The sequence below is a fragment of the Amphiura filiformis genome, chromosome 3 (assembly GCF_039555335.1).
Source record: "Amphiura filiformis chromosome 3, Afil_fr2py, whole genome shotgun sequence".
NCBI lineage: Eukaryota > Metazoa > Echinodermata > Ophiuroidea > Amphilepidida > Amphiuridae > Amphiura > Amphiura filiformis.
The window spans coordinates 59,998,940-60,015,703 of NC_092630.1; the positions used below are offsets into that span (position 1 = coordinate 59,998,940).

The following is a 16,764-nucleotide window of genomic DNA, read 5'->3' on the forward strand; positions in this document are numbered from 1 at the left end:
AATTAAGTCTTGCTGCTCAGCGAGTGTTTGTAATTATCAGAAGGTTTTCTCCAAATTCACCAAAGATCACCCATCGTAATCGGCTGTGTTTACTTTCGAACTTCTGTTGGTTTACCAGGTGTCATGCTTCATCGATTTCTATTAGATCTCGACAACTTCGGCCTTGGCCTTTAGCATGTTTAGCATCAAATACAAAAATAAAGGTTAGCAAATTAGACTTCTCGAGCAAACCGCACACCTAATTTGGTACTCTTGGAATCATTATTATAGTTAATGATAAAGGCGTGTTCTTTCCTGCTGCACCTGCTCCGAGAACGATAACTGTTTTGTTTGTTTGTTTGTTTGTTTGTTTGAAATTCAGCGCACTGTAAGGATATAGTACTTAATTTACAGTGACTTTAGAAATGAAAAAGAATTTCTACGATGGATGGCTGTTGTAACTATCTGCTACTCGTGTTTTATTTGATATCAGGTAAGAAACGTTTCTACTCCTTATCCGGAATTGTTAGGTTTGTGAACCCCAGATAATGAAAGGCTCTTTATCATATTTATAGATAAGGCACCTTATAAATCATAGATAAGGCACCTTATCATGGGTTTATGTCACGTTATCTAAGGGTTACGTCTATTTCCACCTTATCCGCAGATAAAGGTTGTAAACGTAGCCTAGGATAACGTGGTCTAATAAACCGCCGCATTTAATCATGTTAATTCAAGATGCGTTTAATATTCCCAGGTACGTATAGGCGCTTTATCGGGAGATTTGGCTTGCGCCGAGAGTGCTCACCTCCCCAGCCCCAGCCCCCCCCCCCACCCACCCACCCAAAACAAAAAAACCACCCGAAATGATTATGATATTGCAAGTTCACTTATATAGGTGCGATCTTAAGTAAAAAGATCCTGGGCTTGCAGTCTAGAACAAATAATAAGAGTGCATTTAGCATATAGACCGTTGCAAAAAAATGCCATTTTTATTAGAATGTTGATCTTGCATATCCGCCTTTGCAATCCGGATTAACCCAATCCAACATGTACCTAAAACATATATACGTTTAGTGTAGGGGTCAACCAAGGACAACACATGGGTCAAATTGAAAACTTGTTCAAAAGGTCTCTTACAATCATCTGAGACATTTTTTTTATCGGATCACTTTTATATAGATTCTGACCTCTGTGTGGCCAAAAAACTGACCACCTCAAAACTCAAAAACGGTATGTAGCAGATAGATCAAACTATACTTTCTGAATCCTTCACATAAAAGAATACTGTGGTATGGTTATTAACAATATTTGAGCAAGTAGGTGTATGTGTGCCAAAGAATATTTGTGTGTGGAGGGGTGTGTTTTTGTTGTTGGTGGTTGTTACGTCTGAGAGAAGAATTTTAACGGGCAAGAAGGGGAAACAGGACTGAGGGGGATGAGAGAGATAGAAAATGAGGGGAAAGAAAGAACGAATTGGTGTTTCCTTACGTTTTGTGTTGTGAAATATGAAATTGACAAAGCTAACATTAACTTTAATAAGCCTTTATTAAATTACATAAGTATACTAGCATAAGAATATTTAATCGAAACATTATAGCGAGTTTAAAAATAATATGATAAGGAGATTAGCACTGGCTCCCGACATAATCCCTGTTGAGAAGGGTCATCGCCATGTCAAGTCAAGTCAAGTCACTGTGTATTTAAACGAAGTGCCTAAGGTATAGTCATATGTCTGGAAGTGTGACCAATAACCCACTTGATCAAAGAAAAGGGAGCAGTCGCTTGCACATGCCCTTCTTTTGATCGCACATTGCTACATATGTCCCGACCTGAGTTGCAGCAGTAACCAATCAGACGTTCGCGTTGAAGTAAAACTGAGCAAGAAATCCAATCGATATATGAAGTTACCGTTGAAGTTGAAGTTAAATTTTAAAACTTCATTTCGCATACTCTTTATTACCTTAACCTACTGAAACCTGCTCGGTCGCGTGTGACTGCATACAATGTTCATTAATCGATGCAATGCATCATCAAACTCATGTTATTAATGCTACAACTTTCAATAAACAAGTACATTAAATATTTATGTTTCAATGTCATTACGTTCAATTTCACATTGATATAATGATAACGAAAGTTGGTACATGATCGGCAGATAAACATCTTGATTCTGGTATCGCCGCACATCGAGTTTGGTACTCTTTGAAATAATTATTATAATTGATTAATGCGTCACGGTGCTCTTTCCTATTGCACCTGATCCAGGAACGATAATTGTTTTACTTTAGCCCACTATGACGGCATATTTATAGTCGTCATTTTATAGTGACTTTATAGGAATAAACATGCTAAAAGGAAGTTCCGTGATGGATGGCTGTTGCAAATATCTGCTAGTCGTGCTTTATTTGATATCAGGTAAGCAAATCATTTTACCTTTTATAATACCAACAAGTCATAAATCTTCAACACAAAAAGTGAGTACATGGAAAAGAAGAAAAAACACCTTACGCGCTATGGAAAACGCTAACGCAAATGGTTGTGTAACGGAAAACACTACGGCAAATGTTTGCCGCAACGGAAAATACTACAGCAAATATTTGCCGCAACGGAAAACACTAGGCCTACAGCAAAATATTTGCCACAACAGAAAACTGTGCGGCAAATGTTTGCCGCAACAGAAAACGCTGCAACAAAATTACCACTGAATGCACGCAAAACGTTATTGTATTTGTAAGCTACAGTGGCGTAGATTTGTTTTTGACATGGGGGGATGGGTTGGGAAAAATTCTCAGTATCGCGAAAAAAATTGCCATATTGAAGCTTAAACTGGTGAAATCTGGTACAAAATGCAAATTCGCATGAAATGTCCAAATATGAGGTTCATTTGGTCAGAAACCCACATACAGGCGTCAACATGGGGGAGGGGGGTGATTGTATGGACCCCCCTGGCAAAATATTGGGGGGGATGGGGGAAGAGATTAGCAGGCCTGTCCCAGATCTACATCCCAGGACAACTTCCAAAGGCTATACAATGCTATGTTTTGGTCCATCAGGGTGAAAAAGCCACTGAAGAAGATTGATATCAACAAGTCGTCTGGCGTAGATGACATCCCGGTCCTTTTGCTTAGAACAGCTGCTCTAATCTTGCAACTTCATCGGCTCACCTCTTCCAGTTATGTTTTGACAATGGATACATGTATGCACAGTGGAAATCTGTCAATATCATTCAGTACTTCAAGAAGAGGGATGAATATGAACACACTCCAGACAACTAAAAGCTCATATCTCTATTATTCATAATATCCAAAGTAATGTTGATCAGAAAGAAACTATGGAATCACCTGCAGGACAACAACAAATAAGCAATTTTGTTTTTGAGCTGGTCTTACAAATTCGATCAACAACAGAGGAGAAGCAAGCATTGTCTGCCATGACATCAGCAGAACTTGTTTGGCATCATGGTCTACTAGCCAAACTTGCTGTCCTTGTCCTCTGTGGAACGCTCGTAGACTTTTTAAAGACTACCTCAACAGTCGTTCATTTACGGGAAGTCACCAGGACTGAATGGCATCAATACTGGATTGCCCCAGGGCTCTATAAGGGCCCTTGCTGTTTATAATTTTTTATCGTCGATGACATCTCAGCTAATTTGACCAACAAATCCATCCTGTATGCTGATAAAGAAATTGAGGTATGGGCTGTAACATGGTATGTCCTATCACAGTAAAAATATAAGTAGATCTCTTGGGCCTCACTCTCAGAAACGACATATCCTAGAATCTAGTTGTTACTAAAATGGCAAATACAGCTGGTCAAAGAGCTATAAATGAACGCTCTAAGATGGAGTATGCGAGCACTTGGTCCGGTACCACACCCATCTCCTTAGCACAGCTCGACACCATCCAAAACATTAACAGAGCTAACCGCATAATTGGACGTCTGAGCTGGAGCAGCTACGCTCTTCCACCGCATGTTCTATGAGGAGGCTCCTAAACTCCTATGTCAACTAATGCCTAACACCCAGATACTATAGATCCCCGTCTAAGACGGTTTGTCCGATCTCATGGCTTTAGCAGTCGAGACCCCAAGATCAATATTGTCAGCAATCAACGATCACTAACACCATCAACCGCCCGCTTCTTGAATGCCCTTCTTGAACACATTCCAGCTTACAACGGGCACCTGACTACGGGCCAGCTTTAAATAAGTGGTCGACCGCTATCTTGGCACCAACCCATCAGCGTTTTCTACAAGACATTAGTTTTCCCTGTTAATGCCGTGATATGCAACTGAAGGTCAGTTCAAGAGGCGAGAAGTAAAATAATTTGAGAACTCTAATGGCCTGGCCCGTAAAGTTCTCAAATTGGAGTCTAAGAACTTCGCATCGTTTCACCTTTTTCTCGACTCGTCTTTATCTGTTTATTGAAATACACCAGATCGTTACTATTCATTCAGAATACACTCTGATATGTGATTATAATTTGCATTTCCCTCTAATCACTTGTTGATTAGGCTGATTAAATCAACTTCAGTGATCCGTATCGAAAGTTGTCATACTATATTGAATTTGAAAATTAATTAGATTTAGGACCGATTGTTCCAGGGATTCGGGATTTTTGTCGACCTGTATCATGTTATAACATAAGGTTAACCTTAGTACTACGAAGGGGGGGGGGAGGTTGTACCAAACCTCTAAGGTTTTTCATCCGTCAAAACACCCCCCCCCACACACACACACACCGCCCTCCCCCCACCCCCACACACAAAACTCGCGTGTTAACGCCCAAACGACTTCAGCTAATCATAGACCCATCCTTTGTGCTCATTTGAGCGATTTACCACAGTACCTCTATACACGGAGGTAGTGCCAACCATCAACAATTAGCCGGGCCAACACATTGAAGCATAATTTATGGGTAAAATATATTTTCGCGGGCTTTTATATTCGCGGTTATCTAAAAATTAATTGCGAAAAGCACGAAAATAACCTCGTGCTTTTAGGCAAAATTGATTTGTTGCCACAAATTCTACGAACATGCGAGTTTTCACTGGATTTTCATCTAAATATAAAAGGAAATGGATATTTCAACACTGATACTGAACAGGCTGCAACTTTCAAACCTTGGGTTACTTTCATTAAAATGTACTCTGTGACATCAATATTGGGACCATAGCAACAAATGAGGTGTCATAATGCGCAGAAATAAATTTTGCTTCGACTGCAAATTTGGCATACAATGAACCATTTAGGAATAATGGCCATTATTTAAAGGGGGTAATTACTTTTTGGTAGATGTTTATACTATATTCTACAGAATCTGAGTTGAGCATCAGGTGGTTCTCAATTATTTGTTGTTGTTGTTTACGTATCTTGATGGTTGTCAAAACATGCATGCATAATATTAATGATGATCATGTTTAGTATTATTTTGTGGGCACGTTTAGTTATATACGAGCGAAAAAATAGCGTACTGTTGAAATTAAACTCATTAATTACGTTTAGAGATGAAATCAAAACTCGACCGGTGGTTGACCGCCGGTTCCGCGCAGTTCCGTCCGGTTTCTATCATACTGCAGTTACTGTCCATTTTCCTATACACAATACACAGTGCTCTCACCATTGATGTGTCACCTCTACAAAAAGTGTATGTTAGGTATAGGGCATTGCCTATTTAACGTCACTGTGTGAAAACTAACCGGCCAATATTTTTTGTACTCTCTGACATTCTAGAAAATATAGTTTTGTAACATGTCCTAAATTTTTAGCTAATTTAGATGTTTGGAAATATTCGTACTTATGTGTTTTAGTAAGGAAGGGCACAACATGGCCTGCAAGATTCCCTGTGTAAATCGAATGCAACTTTTACTGACTATCACTCATTTTGTGGGCAGCTCTCTTCCGAAGGGCATTAAAACTAAACCACTTGACGGATATTTTTGTACTTGCTGTCAATCAAGAATAATGTATACATTACATGTAGGCTAAAAACTGAGTAGGTGGGGCATCTGCAAATGGTCGTACCTCCCTGATATGTAAATGATAGATAACAGCAAAAACAACTCCCAAATCTGTCCATAACTTTGGTCAGTGGAGAGAGTCAGGGGATTTCAAATGGGTGATTATTTATTGGCAAGTGACATATTTGGGCATAAGTACAGCCTACCATTCAATGTGGCGGATGGACTAGACTTTATCGATTGATTATGCTGGATTAATTTCCTGTTAACCAGGTTTAAGTACTGCAAAAGTCTAATCATGTTTGCTGTACAGCATAACTGCACTATGTTGTTCTAAACAGTAGATACCGGACGGAACCGGGCGGAACCGCCGGTCGAATTTTGATTTCATCCCTTAGTTGTGCAAATCTATCAAAATAAAAATCCAAGAAAAATTTATTAACTTGACAAAACTCAGGAAAGGATTAGTGTCTATTTCTGTAACTTGTAAATTCTAAAGTGATGTTATATGTGGACATTTTCAAAAACAAATTCCATCTGCCGCTAGCTATACAATGACCAGCTATATCCTACCATACAGGTTTTATAGAATTGACCGTTGCTAATTAGGGTCAGCTGTAATGGGCCTAGAAATAAACAAATTAATTGCTTTCGACATCTGAGACCAAAAGCAATATTTTGTACGATTTCTAGCAAACCTTTGATACTTTCGACATTATTCTCTAAAATTAAGTTTGATACATATTTTCATAACATGATACCATACACCGATTATATTCTAACTGATTTTGACATTTTATAATTGGTTGTACATATTTCTGTATACTTTATCATTGACTTCGGCATTTTGCACTAGAATGCTATTATAATGCTGTTTTACAGCTGGTCTATGGTTATCTACTTGATCATGTTGATTGGATTTCCCTTGGCTCAGGGTGCTGGGTGTGCTCCGCGTTTTTTGCCGGTACATACTGCAGTTACTGTCCGTTTTCCTATACACAATACACAGTGCTCTCACCATTGACGCGCGACCTTTACAAATAGTCACGTTAGAAGTATATTGCATTTGCCTAGTTAACATCACTGTGTGAAAAATAACCGGCCAATATTTTAACTATTCTCCAAACTTCCAGCAAATATATTTCTCTAACATGACCTAAAATTACAGCTAGGTTAGATGTTCAGAAGGGGTCGCACTTGTTTGTTTGTTTATTTCTTCTTTATACTGGGTCCATATTCAGGGGAAAATGTAAGTATTCCCCTGTTCTTCCATATGGCCCAGCACTTTCGTAGAATATGAGTGAGGGCAAAGCATAGCTAGCTCATAGCTAGCCAACTCCCCGTGTTAATTGAATGGAGATTTGACCGAAAATATTGAGCTATATTGGTAACGGACCGCTCCGTTCTGAAGGATGCCACAAAAAAACGGTACAAGCTACATTTAAACTATTCTATGAAATTCTAGAAAATATAGTTTTGTAACATGTCCTAAATTTTTAGCTAATTTAGGTGTTTGGAGAGGGTCGCACTTTTGTGTTTTAGGAAGGATATGAAAACGACAGATAACACCAAAAATATGAAGAAATTATTTCCAAACCGTGTTAAGTCAACAATCATTATGTTGCTCATTTTCAAGAATGCTGGTTAACAAAAAGCAGGCCTTTGTCTCATTTCGTGAACAAATGTCTACATACCATTGTTTCCTTCCGTTTCCTTTATAATCGGTTACCCAACTGAAGCTATAATACCAGCTTTATTGCGATATCGCACATGTAAAACAGACACATGTGCACAACCAGAGAAGATCCGATTTAATCAGTTGAGCTGTTTCAATGAGTGTTATCTTGGTTTAATAGCTTTTAATGGGGTTTAAGTCCTGCAAAGGTCGAGATGAATTCTACTGTAGACATGACTGCATCATGACCTACTTGCCCTGTTTCGTTTCCTGTCGGCTTGTTCTGGGCAGGGAAGTGCAGCCCACGTCCCTGTTCTGAGTTGCTATGTGGATCTAGTTTTGTGACTTCCTGCGTTATTAATTTTGGTGTAATATGTTTACTATTGGATTATGGCCGGGGATTATGGTGGATTGATATATGGTGGATTAAAGACCATGCAAAAGACCAAAGACTTTTTGAAGGTATCACTTGTGATTAATTGCTTTCTTAGAAATCCACGTTACTAAAGTATGTTCATGGTTTTATGTTTTCAAAAAAGGTTATTCTTACACTGCGAATGGCTCAGTGTGTTTCGTGACTCGAATGACAGATCCAAACGAAGGAGGTAGATTACGTTGGGCGGTACCGATAAACCAGAGATGGACTTGTACTCGTGTATTTGCTTCCCCCGTTGGTAAACATATGATGCATCCACCTGCACCAACTAAAGAGTGTTGTATCGGCCATTGCAGTGAAGTGCAAATGTGGTTTGAAGATGACATTCCTTCTTTCCTTCATTTAACAATATCAGGTAAGAGATGAAATCAAAACTCGATCGGCGGTCGACCGCCGGTTCTGGGCAGTTATTGTTTAGAACAATTGTTAACCTGTCTAACAATTGTTTAGAACAATAGACACCGGCTCCAAACCGGTGTCTATTGTTCTAAACAATGATGTCAAGTTGTCGGTTTTGATTTCATGCCTTAAAATGGTATTTCATTGTAACATTTATTTTCCGTGTTCGTTTATGAAAGTATGCCGATCGTTACCAGATGAAATATACTATTGTTATTATATTTAAATGCATCAATTTAAGAAACGTTATATGATATGTAGCGTGACATACATGCGTTTAGATATCATTCAAATAATAAACTCGCCAATTCGTAATAATGTTATTGTTGTACGTTTATTGCGCAGATGAAATTACGTCTACCATGGAAAGCTTCTCAACCATGTCAACTACAAGCACTAGGCCTACAGGTTTGCTGTTGTTATCGTTGTTGTTGATGTTGTTGCCGTCGTCGTTGGTGGCGGTATTATTGGTGTTGTTATAGTTATAACTGTTAGCAGTAGTTACAGTCCTTTTGTCATAAATTGCTTGGAAGCTCGACTAACCGGGCAATGCTTGCGATATGTACATGGTTCTTGATTGGTTCTGTGCATCCAATAGCAATGAATTAGCACTGGCTCAGTACTGAGTTGACAAGCCTTTTATGGCACTAAAAATGTGTCCCAGTTGGTTCTCTGGGCCAAGGCACTGAATCTCTTTGATAATAGCTCTATTCCAGCCAACCATTTTACGTTGTTACAACGTTGTATAAAAGTAATCTACGTTGTACTTAGGCTGTCATCTACGTTGTAAATACGTACATTTGTGAACTCCTATTCGTGTTGTGACAACGTTATTTTCGACGTTGATTTTCGGACGTTGATATAACGTCATTATGATGTTGTTTTGAGGCCAAGTTGTGAACGTATTATTCATACGTTGTTACAACGTTTGACCGGATTTAATAGGGACGTTTGAATAATACGTTCACAACTTGACATCGAGACAACGTCATTAAAATGTCATAATGACGTTACATCTACGGTCCGAATATCAACGTCGAAAATAACGTTGTCACAAAACGAATACGAGTTCACAAATGTACGTATTTACAACGTAGATGATAACCTAAGTACAGCGTCAGCGAACGTCGGTAAAACGTAGTGTGTGTTGGCTGGGTATATATATGGTATCTTTTAGTACCGACGCGACGTTAGTTAAACCCAACAGATTAACAAATGAAGTGCTACATATTGTTCTGATATTTTTGATTGATGTACTTTTGCACAGATATAATGTCTACTTCGAGTTTGTCAACAAAACCCGCTACTTGCCATGATATGAATAGGTTACAAAGAAACTAACTATAATATTCAGTCTCCCGATATTTAAATATATCTTGTCTTAATTCTTATGTTTACGGATACACAGTTACACAGGCCCTGAATAATGATTTATAATAATAAGCTATAATATCCTCTACAGTAGCCCTACAATTAAATCTGTTTAATTCTTATACTTTGATGAAGCTCTGACGACTAGCGGTCAATTATTGACAACCAGTACGCAACCTGTAACTGTGTCAACAATGGCTAGTAGTTACGTTGCTCCAGACACGAATCTAACTGCTTCAAATGACAACAGTAAGTGCGCATTACCTATTGAAATGTTGAAATTGTCATGGTGTTGATGAAATGGGTTATTCCAGTTGACATCCCCCGGGCCACTTTTCGTTGACAACGGGGTATCATCCATGAACAAAAATAATAATGTAAATAGGGTCTTTTTTCACGATCAAGCACGTTAAGTACGTAACGTGAAAAGGGCGACTTAAAACCATCAAAATCATGAAAGGGTGGTACTAGAACCTACGTATTCAGGGTCCACTGTCAGCATCTCCAAAAAAAGAATCCGAAGTGTGTATTTTGTCTTTAACAAATGCCTGGGTCCAACCAAAGTATCTGCGTTTGTGCCCAGGCGCTGAAAAATACACCTGAAGCTCTTATTTATAAAATCAGCATTTGGAAAACGAAAAGTATGTAAATGTCCAAAATTTCCGATTTTATGGAAAGCAATGTTCTCCTAATATAGCCTACCATATTTAGACCAAAACGATGATGTAAATAATGATTTCATGACGTCTTTGACCAGTTAGGAAGGGAAGCTTAAATTCTATAGGGCAAGTATGTCAAAAATAATTGCATTTCCTTTTAGTTTGTTTCGAAAAGTGAAGGTCATTGTCGGCTTTTTAAAACCATAATTTATGGTCTATTGCCATTTGGTCTAATACCATTTCTAATTCCCACTTAGTCTATAATAGTCAATTGGTCTGTTATCAACAATTCGTGTATCTCTGATAATGTTATCATGGTTATCGCGCATATGAATTTCACGTCTACTATGGAAAAAAGGATACTTACCATTAATCTAATAAGCATACAGTCTAATGCCCATTTAGTCTAATACTGTTTGGTCCAAACGAAAATCCACGAAAGACATTTAGAGGCTAATGGCTGCGCATCAGTTGTTTTGAGGATATTGTGAAATATCTAAACATTGGGCTTTAGAATCGAGGGATATTCCGAGGTCCAAATCACAATGTTTTGATATTTCACAATACCCGAAAAATAACTGATGCAAAGTCATTCATAACCGTCTTCACTTTTCAATTTTTAAATTCAATTTACGTCAAATTTTCTTCTTTTAAATTTGAAAACTAAATATAATTTTAACTGAATCTTTTGTTTTCCCTGTAAAAAAATTCGAATAGCCCATTACGGAAATACCGCTAGCAACCACACTAGCGCGCAATCAGGCGATGTCCAAATACGGCTGCCAGCGCCCGCGTAAATTGTTCGAATGCACGTCACGTAACGCGGTCATTGTTAAGTGTACTTTTAGCTATACGTCAATAACCTGCATTTGCGTCCGCATATTTTAAAGTTATTATCTGTATATTAATGGAGTTATGAATTTGTATCAACCTGATGACTTTTCCTATACTAGGTGGTCACAGTTACATTGGTTGTTTCCAAGATGGCGACCCATTGATGTTTCCCGCGTCTAATTTGGTTTCTAATCCCACTATGACCAGGGAAGTATGCTTTGGTCATTGTCAATCCCGCAATATGAAATATGCTACCGTGCATTGGATATTCTGTTCCTGTGGCCCTGATGGACATAACTTCAACATCTATGGTCAAGTGGCGGACGACAAGTGTTATTACAGATGTCCAGGGAACTATGAGCAGTATTGTGGTGGTGTTGAAAATCTCTTCACACTTTTTGCTTCGGTATTTGAAATAATAAGTAAGTATACTAAATCGGTTGCAACACATACTGTCGTAAGTGAAGACAAAAATTACGTTTCCGAGCAAAGCGTTTTTGTCTGTTATCTCTCAGTGGCCCGATTCCATTTGTAATTGAACTGTATCCCTAATAGTTAAAAAGGAATAACTATTATACGATAATAGCTTGCTCTAAACCTATACGCCACTATGTGAAACGGAAAATTTGGAAAATAACTCTACGCCATTATGTGTTGCGACCGACGTAATGTATGCTTTGATGGAAACATATTTTGATTGAGTTGCTCCTCTCATTTCATTTCATTGATTTGACATGGGGCGAGTGGAATGACAGGAGGCCTATTTTGTCAGTTTTTAACTATGATGCAAAAGTGCAGTGCATGTACAGCATCAAGCCGTTTTAAGGCAATTTTCCTGTGAGATTTTCTAATTTTTCAAATCGATTGTGGGCACGAGCCCCACCCCCTCTTAATTATTAAATTGGGGTCAGGGCCCCAAGTCAGGGCAAAAGCAAATATTTACACTTCCCGGTGTTTGGCCTCCTTTTTGTTAATTTTCCATGCATTGTATTCAGTAAGCGCAGCATCAGAACCAAGTTTTGGTTAGTAATACGCTCATATTGGGTTTGCTCATTCAGTGAGTGAAGTGTGTTGTTCAAAAAGTCAAGTCCGCTCCCCTCGTCTAATAGTGCGTCCCTAAGGAATTGATGGATCAATCTTTATACAATTTTGAAGTAGATGATAATGCCAACAACAACATCTACCTCACTGACATCCATACCACTTCACAATAATCAACATACCCCACACCAAGACCCACCCACCTAACACACACCAAATAAGAACCCAAGAACCACCACAAATACCACACCCGCACACACACCCCACCCCGAACCACACAAACCCACACCCCAACCCCACCCATCTTGATATTGACAGTGTTGACATGGTGAACATTATTTTTTCATACAATTGAAGTGTCTGCATTAACATGATTAACAGGATATCCTTTTTCTAGCATCATATTGTTGCTCTGGTTCTGTCCCTAACACTTGCATGACTTGAATTGGTTGATAACAGATGACTGTGGTAGCCCAATCCCAACAACCTGGACATATTCTAATGGAAGTTGCTACAAGGAAGCTTATACCGATATTTTCGTAAGACACACGTGGGATTCTGCTCAACTCGCTTGCACCGCTCTTACCCTCGGAGGTCATTTAGTTGTCATCAACAGCAAAGAAGAAAATGATTTTATTCGTGGATTTGGATTGACGCCGCTCAATGAAGCCATCTGGCTGGGGTGTTCCGATACTCTCATAGATGGTCAATGGGCGTGTCTCGATGGGTCTGGAAGTACCTATGACTTAACAACATCAACTGGAACAGGATTCTGGGGTTAGTCATAAAATTATGTGCTTATAATAATTCACGGTTGTTTGATGGTATGTATAACTGAGTCATTTTAAAGAAAAGATGAACAATGATGGCGCTATATATCTTAAATCTTGTTTGCATCTTTACAAGGGGTAGACGCTTGTATAATGGTATTAGAACATCAGCAAAAAGACTAACAAATGACAAGGGAATTTTCAAAACACTTTTTATCATGGAATGTAAGGTATAACTCATATTATATGGCAAATTTAAATCTAAAATATATGTAAATAGAATAGCGCCCTCAATTTGCACATAAATGTACAGTTTGTAGAATAAAAATTACCCCCAGAGAAGCAGAAAAAGATGAATAATTTGATAAAGAAACGAAAATCTATGTTACTAATTGCTACAAAATATATGTGTATACAATTTATCAGTGCGATAGCTGTTGTTTATTATTCAGGTCTAGAATTGAACATTATATAATGTTTTGTGAGAAAAATTAATAAATGATCACATCAAACAACTGATAAATCATAAACAATTAGATGTAATAATATAATTAAACCTCGCCCACCGGAGGCACCTTTCTAAAATCTAATCTAAATAGTTAAATATTTATGTAAGAAAAAAATATCAGCGGGCTCCATTAATCCACCTCGAAATTTGATGGTCAGCCATTACCCCGGGTAAGGTGATTGGTCAGTTGCACAACTACATAAAGCCATTTGGCGATAATCCGAATGTAAATCTGAATTTACTTAATGGCGATATCAATGCTCTGGGTGTTAGCCATATATGCTTCAACATAAAAAGTTTAAGTTTTGAGATATTTTCTCAAAATATCAAGATCTATCTTAAGAACCACTGAACCAATACTAGGCTTGTTTGCACTCATTTTAATGCATTTTTCCTGCTGATTCCAGATATGGTCATGAAAATGTACAATTCTGAAATTTTCTGCAGTCGACACCCGAGTGGAGAGAATTAAATTTCAAGTGATTTTTTTGTTTGCTTCTTCTTATTATTATTCAGCTTGGAATGATCTGGATCCCGTATTTTCGACAACCGAAAACTGTCTGATAATGGATGCATTTCTAAATGGTGGGCGCATCTGGTATGACATTGCATGTACATTAACTGCCTATATTCAAGTTATCTGTGAAGTAGAAGTCAGCGGATCTTGTTGTCCACCCTAAGACACATGACGAAGGAAAGTTGCCACAGCTCATCTAACATATACTATCCAGGGATACTATAGGGCTAATTTAAATTCGGGTTTTGAACCGATATGAAAACAGACATATGAAGAGCTTATTTCCAAACCGTGTTAAGTCCACAAACACATGTTTCTGATTTACCTGTGCGATATTGCAATGGGTTGTGATGATCAAGCAAACAGTGGATGGCTGCACAGTACAATACTGTGTGAGGTCTTACAACAGAAATAACTATTGTTATTGGTATTATACGGTTTAATGTAGTAGAATTGTAACTTTTTTAAATGATTGTTTTTAAATTTTACTTATTATGTATACCAATTTTATATCCGTTATGTGCAATATTTTGTACTTATCTCGTTATGGCTTGATGTACCAGGGATAAAACATAATACAATAAAGCATAAAAGTATTTCAATTCAAATAAAGTAATACTATTCAAGACGTATCAACTCAAGACGTATTTATCATAGAAAACGTGATCTTATGGCGATCCTACAACAAATTTAACACTATACAAACATAATACAATAAAGATAAAAGTATTTCAATTCAAATAAAGTAATACTATTCAAGACGTATCAACTCAAGACTTATTTATCATAGAAAATCTTATGGCGCGATCCTACAACAAATTTAACACTTTTAAACGGAAAGATATCAAACCCGTTGATTGGGAAAAACTAAGAAACACAAATATTGAGCTTGAGCCACGGCGGGGAAAGTCTTTTATTCAATTCCTGATTAGTTCTTCCGGAATTTTCCTCCAACGAAGCGGCATCAATCATTCGCGCTTTCAGGCCCAACGGATTCCTGACATAGAATATGTTAGAACATTCCTGAGTAGAATATGTACGGTTGTACCTGAACTGAACAGTGCAATATTTACATTACGAGAACATTACTGAGGGCGTACATCAAGGTATACAATGGGCTATTCCATTTAAAATCCACACTACCCCTATGGAAGATTTTGGAAATATCTTTCACAGAGGGAGTATGAATTTCAAATAGAATTAACAAATTAGTAGCTCCATTTGAATTTCATACACCCTCTGAGAAAGATTCAACCTGACTTTTCCCCTGATGGAGAGTGAGTTTCAAATGGAGCTGCTAATTGTTAATTCCATTTGAAATTCATACTCCCCCCTGTGGAAGATATTTCCAAAATCTTCCACAGGGGTAGTGTGGATTTTAAATGGAATAGCGTCAATAGCCCAATAACACATACAAGTACTGCTGGCTCAAGTATGAACTCTTATGCCCTAAGTTGAGTGTGACCAGTCAGATATTTGGTTCATTAGTGCTTTATATACATAACTGACGTGGCCCTATGATGTAAATTTCTTTACATACATTAAACCACTTGACGGATATTTTTTGTATTTGCTGTCAATCAAGAATAATGTATACATTACATGTACAACTGAGTAGGTGGGGGCATCTGCAAATGTTCGTACCTCCCTGATATGTAAATGACAGATAACAGCGAAAACAGCTCCCATATCTGTCCATAACTTTGTTCAGTGCAGCGAGTCAGGGGATTTCAATTGGGTGATTATTGATTGGCAAGTGCCATATTTGGGCATAAGTGCAGTCCACCATTAAATGGGGAGGATAGACTAGACTTTATCGATTGATTTTGCTGGAGTAGTTTCCTATTAACCAGGTTTAAGTACTGCAAAGGTCGAATCATGTTTGCTTCGTATTATTGTCAGCAAGTTCGACATTACTATTATAAAGGTCAATCAAATAGTAGACTTTCTGTAAAAACAAATCACTGCTGATGAGAAATACTAGTCCGCCATTACCTGGTTGTTCCTGGCATTTATAGCGGGCGCACTTTCAAGCTTCTTACTCGCATTGAACAGGCAACGTTCGCAAAACTAACGGCGTCATTATTTGCCGACCTTTAATTAACACGATTAAGGGGTCGAATATGAATTATTCATAACGGATCGATAATTGGCCTCATTATCTAGCTAGTAAACCAGCGGGATTTGACACACTTTTGTGTTGCTAATAGAACAACCGTGAATTTAGTGTCACCTCCTTGATAAATATGCACATCATTGTTTGTAAAACAAGTGTCGAAAAGGGCGTCTGCTTTCAGGCTTCGAAATATTATTTAGCAGTTTATAAATATTTCAAAATGGTTGTACGTTCTAATGGCTATCACTCATTAAGAGAAGAAAGTAGAAATGTAAATAATGTATCTTAGTCAAATAATACTTTATAGCTTAACCCGTATCATAAACAGCCTAATGCACATGAAACATATATCTTTTATTTCAATTTAAAACTACTCTGACGCATATCACTAATCCATTTTAGAAAGTACCTGTACCCTGTACACTCTAAGAAATAAAGGTTCTAAAACGGTTCTACAGTTGTCCTCTCAGGAAAATCCTTAGAGATTCTCTAACGAAC

At 37.9% G+C, this 16,764-nt stretch overlaps 1 protein-coding gene across 1 annotated transcript; it reads left to right on the forward strand.

The window, feature by feature from the left end:
• Positions 1 to 2,241: 2,241 nt before the first annotated feature.
• Positions 2,242 to 14,911, forward strand: LOC140148854 (uncharacterized). Its single transcript, XM_072170940.1, has 7 exons — positions 2,242 to 2,397; positions 8,155 to 8,406; positions 8,796 to 8,858; positions 9,957 to 10,070; positions 11,434 to 11,736; positions 12,815 to 13,132; positions 14,150 to 14,911. Exons 1-7 carry the CDS (start codon positions 2,328 to 2,330, stop codon positions 14,311 to 14,313), a joined length of 1,284 nt encoding a protein of 427 aa, XP_072027041.1. The 5' UTR covers positions 2,242 to 2,327; the 3' UTR covers positions 14,314 to 14,911.
• The last annotated feature ends 1,853 nt before the right edge of the window (positions 14,912 to 16,764 follow it).